Source organism: Vicia villosa, linkage group LG6 (genome assembly GCF_029867415.1).
Source record: "Vicia villosa cultivar HV-30 ecotype Madison, WI linkage group LG6, Vvil1.0, whole genome shotgun sequence".
NCBI classification, from domain to species: domain Eukaryota; kingdom Viridiplantae; phylum Streptophyta; class Magnoliopsida; order Fabales; family Fabaceae; genus Vicia; species Vicia villosa.
This window is the reverse complement of record NC_081185.1, coordinates 145,323,052-145,329,305: the sequence shown is the minus strand read 5'-3', so window position 1 is coordinate 145,329,305 and position 6,254 is coordinate 145,323,052. Positions and strand designations below refer to the sequence as shown.

General features: G+C 35.4%; 1 protein-coding gene across 1 annotated transcript; it reads right to left on the bottom strand.

The window, feature by feature from the left end:
- Positions 1–1,420: 1,420 nt before the first annotated feature.
- LOC131610355 (calcium-dependent protein kinase 32-like) lies at positions 1,421–5,314 on the bottom strand. The gene is made up of 8 exons (XM_058882274.1): positions 4,420–5,314; positions 3,729–3,852; positions 3,480–3,623; positions 3,041–3,193; positions 2,817–2,932; positions 2,528–2,695; positions 2,172–2,405; positions 1,421–1,918 (listed from the first exon to the last, which is right to left on the bottom strand). Exons 1-8 carry the CDS (start codon positions 4,936–4,938, stop codon positions 1,763–1,765), a joined length of 1,614 nt encoding a protein of 537 aa, XP_058738257.1. The 5' UTR covers positions 4,939–5,314; the 3' UTR covers positions 1,421–1,762.
- Between the last annotated feature and the right edge of the window lie 940 nt (positions 5,315–6,254).

Sequence of the window (6,254 nt, the reverse complement as noted above, 5' to 3'; positions counted from 1 at the left end):
GAGATTACAGATCTTGGGAAAATGTCATATTTTCTAGGGATGGAGATTCTGTACTCAGAAGATGGTATCATTCTGCATCAGCTGAAGTATGAGTTAGAACTTCTGAAGAAATTCAAGCTGAAGAATTGCAAAGCTGTTGTTACACCGTCAGAAACGAATTAGAAGTTGGACTCTGATTCTGAAGGTGAAGATGTGGATGCTACGGTCTTCAAACAACTGGTTGGTTCTCTAAGGTATTTGTGCAATACCAGGCCTGATATATGCTACACAGTTGGATTAGTTAGTAGGTTCATGAGTAAACCTAAGTGGTCCCATTACCAAGCTACTGTCAGAATCTTGAGATATGTCAAGGGAACTTTGAAGTATGGCATATTATTTCCTTCTGGGAGAAAGGAAGAATCAGAATTATTGAGTTACTCTGATTCTGATTGGTGTGGAGACAGAGTTGATAGAAGGAATACTTCTGGATATTTGTTTATGTTTCTGGGAGGTCCTATTTCTTGGAGTTTCAAGAAGCAACTTGTTATTGCTCTATCAACTTGTGAAGCTGAGTACATCGCAGGCGCTGTAGCTGCATGTCAAGCTGTGTGGCTTCTGAATCTATTAGAAGATCTGAAGATTAAAGTGAAGAAACCTCTGAAGCTGATGATTGATAACAAGTCTGCAATCAATCTTGCCAAGAATCCGGTGTTACATGGAAGAAGCAAGCATATTGAGACTAAATATCATTTCTTGAGAAGCCAAGTTCATAATGGAACATTAGAAGTTGTGCACTACATCACCCAGAAGCAGATGGCGGATGTTCTGACGAAGGCGATCAAGACCGATCAATTCATGTTCCTAAGGGATGGAATTGACGTTGTCAGCTTTGAGTGAAGAATTTGAGTTAAGGGATGGTATTGAAGAGTAATTCAATATTCAGAAGATGAGCATCAGAAGTTCTGATGCGGGTTGATCTTCTGATGGTTACTCAGAAGATAGTGTTGACCAGAAGATGTTACCTTCTAGATCTCATCAACTTAGCTGTTTAGTAGTAATGGTACTTTAGTATTTCTTAGTATTGTATTGTTTGTACCTTAAAGTTGTTCACTAAGTTTAGTCTGTTAGGGCCTACGTGGCAAGATTTTTTCTTTTGTATAAATAGCCTTGTAGTAGCTATCATTTATAATCAACAACTTTATTATGTCTCATTAATCTTTGCGTCGTTATTCTCTTTATCGTCAACATCTTTATTCTTTGTGCACCAACATTAACAAGACTCTTACACAAGTGGTTGGGAAGGAAAATACTGAAGCTGTTACCGTTTTCTACTAACGAACTTAATTTATGATAAATTATATAAGCAACAAAAGATTAACATTCATTCGTAGTATATAAGAGATAAAATAGAGTGCATTAATAGATAAAATGACAGGGCAAATTTTGCCTAAAAATGTGACGTTAATATAAAGCATGATCATTTAGAAATATTTACAACCAGAAATGAAAACATGTCCAGTCTCTCCCACCCTCTCCTTGTCTTCTTTGCACAACCTCAACAAATCCAAAAAAAATTACAAACACATACACACAACAATAGCATCACTGCTGGGACCAACATCCTCTTCTTGTTTTCACCCAAAAATAGGGTGGTGTTGGATGAAAGAATTACAATGTAGAGAAGGTTAAAAATTAAATAATAATAATAATAGACTTCTTTATCATGTTTTCTTTTTCCATAAGTAAACTTTGGCATTTTTGTAAAGAAAATCCTCATCTTCAGTCATTGTTTTTCGTTGTTTAATTGTAATGACCCGTCCTTCATCAATTTAAGGCTCAGACTATTAAACCTCTCTCGCGAATACTGCCTTGATGCCTTTCTCCAATCTGTCCCGGCCTTCATCATGTTCGCGAACTCTTCATAACTTATCTTTCCGTCCTGCAATTCACATGGCGGATACGATCAAAATATGGTTCCAAGAAATCACTAGAGTTAAATAAAGACTTTTCTTGAAGGTATCCTCCAAAGTACAAAAGATAAAACAGGAAACTGAAGAAACTTAAGAATGCAGGAAAGTTGTCTAATATGTATCCCCCACTTGTTGAATAAAACAAGGAAAAACTATCTTTCGAGCATGACCACAAAATAGAAGATGAAATATGATTTAGAAAGTGAATATAGGCTAACTAACCTTATCCGTATCCACGTCATGCATAATTGCACTAATGACCTCTTCACTATTTGTATCTTCAATTTCGTCGGATAATGCATTGCGAAGCTCATCAATCTCAATATACCCAGTTTGGTTCTGATCAAAGAAATCAAAGGCTTTGTGAAGATGTTCATCATTTCCCATCTTTCTCAAATGAACTGAAATCGCAACATACTCCCCATAATCTAGGTACCCATCCCTGTCTACATCACCCTGTAAAAGCAGAAGCTCTCGAACATTAGAAGATGAAGAGAGTATGTTAAGCAATAATTTAACACAACGTATATGCAAATTGGGAGAATAGAATCTAGACAAAGGATGGAAATAAAACTCACAGCTTCCATAAGAATTTGGACATCGGCATCTGGAATTTGATGGCCGAGTTTATGCAATCCTATCCGTAGTTCATCAATGTTGATCTTGCCTTTGTTGCTTGTATCCATAAGCTTGAATCCCTCTTTTAGTCCTGCTGCTTCTTCTACCGACAAATGCTCGGCAATAACCTGTTCACAAAAGAAAAATTAGTTGTAGAGAGAAAGTGAACAACTCATGAAAATGGGCAAAAGGATAAATATTTTAGGGCTTATTCCCCGAGAAACATTCAAACATTGTTAAGAAAATTACCCTTAAAGCTCTTTTCTTTAGCTTGTTCATTACGGAAAACTGCTTTAACCTTGCTCTAACCGTTTCTCCTAACGAAACGTTGGATGCTTTCTTTGCATGTACTAACCATGGATGATCTGCATTTGATAAACAAAAAATGTTACAATCTTAACATTTCTGTGGAAAATTTTAAAGAGAAAAATAATGTCAATTTTCTTGCAGAATATGAACTGCCTGTTACCTACCCAACACTTCTTGTGCAGTAAGTCGTCGTTTTGGGTCAGGATTTAGCATCTTCTTCACAAGATCTTTTGCATTATCCGAAACTTTTGGCCATGGGTCCCTTTTGAAATCGACAACAGATCGTATAATTGCTTGTGCAACTCCTTGCTCAGTTTCTTCATTTTACAAAAGAGGAAGAGAGACAAAATTTAGAAAATCAGACTAATCAAGCAGATAAAAGAAAAACAACAAAATAATGACGATGAAATTGGAATAACTCTGGCGTGAAGTGGGAAAATTCTCTCTCTTTTAACAATGTAGTGAACATACATCTATTTTTATTTCAACAATTTCTTTAAGCATATTATAGAACAATAGTTGCACGAAAAATTGAACCATTTAAGATTTTGATCTCTAAGAAGCAATCAAACATCATTCACAGAATCACAAGACGAAACCAACCTGCCCAAAATGGAGGGACACCACAAAGTAAGATATATAGAATAACTCCAGCACTCCAGATATCTACTTCCGGGCCATAATTTCTCTTCAATACCTCCGGAGCCATGTAATATGGACTTCCAACTATCTCATTAAATCTTTCCCCTGCATAAAATGGCAAACTATAAGCCAATTGTATAACCACGAAACCCAATCATTCAATAAAAATCAAGCAACTTTACAAACTTAATCACCATCCAAAATTCTTACCTGGTTTAAAGAACACCGACAAACCAAAATCGATGGCTTTCAAAGGCGCTGTTTCCTTCTTATTCGCAAACAAAAAATTCTCAGGCTTTAGATCTCTATGCATCACACCATGTTTATGGCACATCTGAAAACAAACAACAAAATAAATAATTATAATCATATTCTCAAGACGGAATTATCCCAGCTCACTAAATCATCATTGCAAATGAAAACCAAATAATCAAAGCACAAACACCCAAAACACATTACCGACACTTCGAAACCCAAAAAAAATGAATAATTTTAACATAATCACAAGTGTCGACACCTTTTTTCAGAAGTTTCTTTTTTCAGATGTGTCTGTGCTACACAGAGATTCACAAAACATAAGAAACTGAAAACCAAATTACACATAACCAAATCCTAATTTAACTAATCAGAAAATGCATTTAATGTTCACCTAATAACATAATCATATTCCAAATATATAAAACCATATAAACTTTCCAAAAACAGCTCTTCACTACAACATAGTAACAAAGTAAACTCCATTAATTAAATTAACTTAATTAAAAAAAAAAAATCCTACCAAACACAAAAATCATTTCAATTCAACTTCACTAAAAGATCAAAATCAGTTAACTAAATTTATTAAAAAGAAACTTAAACTAGATCGAATCAAAGAGAATCATTCATAAATAGAAACAAAAACCTGAACAACTTCCACAATAGTTTTCGTCACCGCCGCCGCAGCGCGTTCAGTATAGTGCCCCCTGGCAACAATCCGATCAAAAAGCTCTCCACCTTCACAAAGCTCCATAACAAGATGCACAGCATTATCATCCTCATAAGTATCCTTCAACGTAACAATATTACCATGCGGCGGCATATGCTTCATGATTTCAACTTCCCTCCTAACATCCTCAATATCAATAGCAGTTCTAAGCTTCTTCTTCGAAATCGACTTACACGCTAGCTCCTCTCCGGTTTCCTTGTCTGTACAAAGATACGTCACGCCGAATTCACCTCGGCCGAGCTCTCGACCGAGCTCGTAACGCGCTTCGATTTCGCGCCCGGTTGGATCCTTCAAAACGGTGAGTTTTGAGCTTGAGGTTTTGTTGGTGTTGAAACCGTAGTCGATGGCGAAGGGGTTCTCCTTTTTGGGCTTTTTGGTTTTCTTGTTGGTTGTGTCTTCGCCTGTTACAGCAGGGGTAGCACAGCAATTTCCCATGGGATCTGGTTTTGCAGTTTGAAATTTGAATTGGATTTGGATCTGAGAGAAGAGAATGGGAAGGGTAAAATGGGAAAAGGAGACTTAAAAGTTGTTAGGTTTTTTTTTTCTTTGGAGAATTAGAATGGAATAGAAAGTGATTTTAAAGGTTTAGGAAACTAGGGCGTGTTTGGGAAGGTGGAGGAGAAAGGGAAGAAACGGGTTTGATCGAAGCTGGAGAGAGGGTCAAACCTTTACTTGTTTCGCAGAGACTTCGTCCATCGTCGTCTCTCTCTTTCTCTCTCTAAACCTTTTCTTTCTTCTCTCTTTTTATTGTTTTATGATTTTTTTTTGTTCGTTATGAATTTAATTTTCTTTCTTCAGAGTTTCGTTCTGTGAGAAGAAAAGCCAACTCAATATTGCTGTTTGTTTGTTTCTCCAAAAACACACATTATAGCTGTTTTTTTAGCGACTTTTGTTTTTTATTTTGAAGAATAAAAACTCAACTTTTATATATTTTTATTTATTTGTATGAAATTTTCGAAAAACGAAAGATGATTTAGTAACGTGAATAATCAATAATATAATTAATTGTGCTGTCTGTGCAATCATTTTCCAAGAGTTATTGAATTTTATTATTAATAATTTATTAATAATAATAATCATTAAAATCTTTTTTTTTTTTTTAGTGAATGAGTCACATGAGTTTTTTTTCTGTGATCTTTCTCTCACATGGGTAATTTCGGTATTTGCTCTTTATAGGAATGCAGGTCAACAATGTAGTTTGGCAGCCAATGATAGTTAGCATCACTTACCTAAAAGTTGAATTTTATTTTCTTTTTTATTATTGTTGTTGGTATAAATATAATATAATTAATGCCAAGTTGTTTGGTGGGGGTTCAAATCATTTAGAAATGTAAGGTGCACTATTAGAAAGAAAGAAAAAATAAACCATTTTAAATATAATCTTGAAATATAGTGTTACAAGTTTCTTTCTATGTTTTCGTTTGTTACTTAAGCTAAATACTAATAAGTGTGATAAGTGTTAGAAATATCGGAGAGATCGAATGGATCCAGGCTGAATCGCGAACGGAATCACTTTCCTTAAAAGTATTTCAAGCACACTCTCGATTGTCTTAGAGTTGGAACGGCCTGAATACCCAGGATAATTCAGCCTTACTCGAGTCTGCACAAGACCGGTGAAGAAACTCGAATGCAAGGAAGCTGTCTGAAAAATATATCAGAGGATAATGATTTTTGTGTGTTGAATTCGAAATAGCAGACAAGTTGCAACTCTTATGTTGAATTCGAGTCTGCTCAAGTGCCGTCTACAAGCC

Bases quoted from the DNA above. Each gene is read 5' to 3' on its own strand.
- LOC131610355 (XM_058882274.1), bottom strand. From the start codon at position 4,938: ATGGGAAATTGCTGTGCTACCCCTGCTGTAACAGGCGAAGACACAACC. The intron at 2,933-3,040 runs GTAGGTAACAGG...TATCAAATGCAG, and splicing joins TACTGCACAAGAAGTGTTGG to ATCATCCATGGTTAGTACAT. The intron at 2,406-2,527 runs GTGAGTTTTATT...CTGCTTTTACAG, and splicing joins TCCAAATTCTTATGGAAGCT to GGTGATGTAGACAGGGATGG.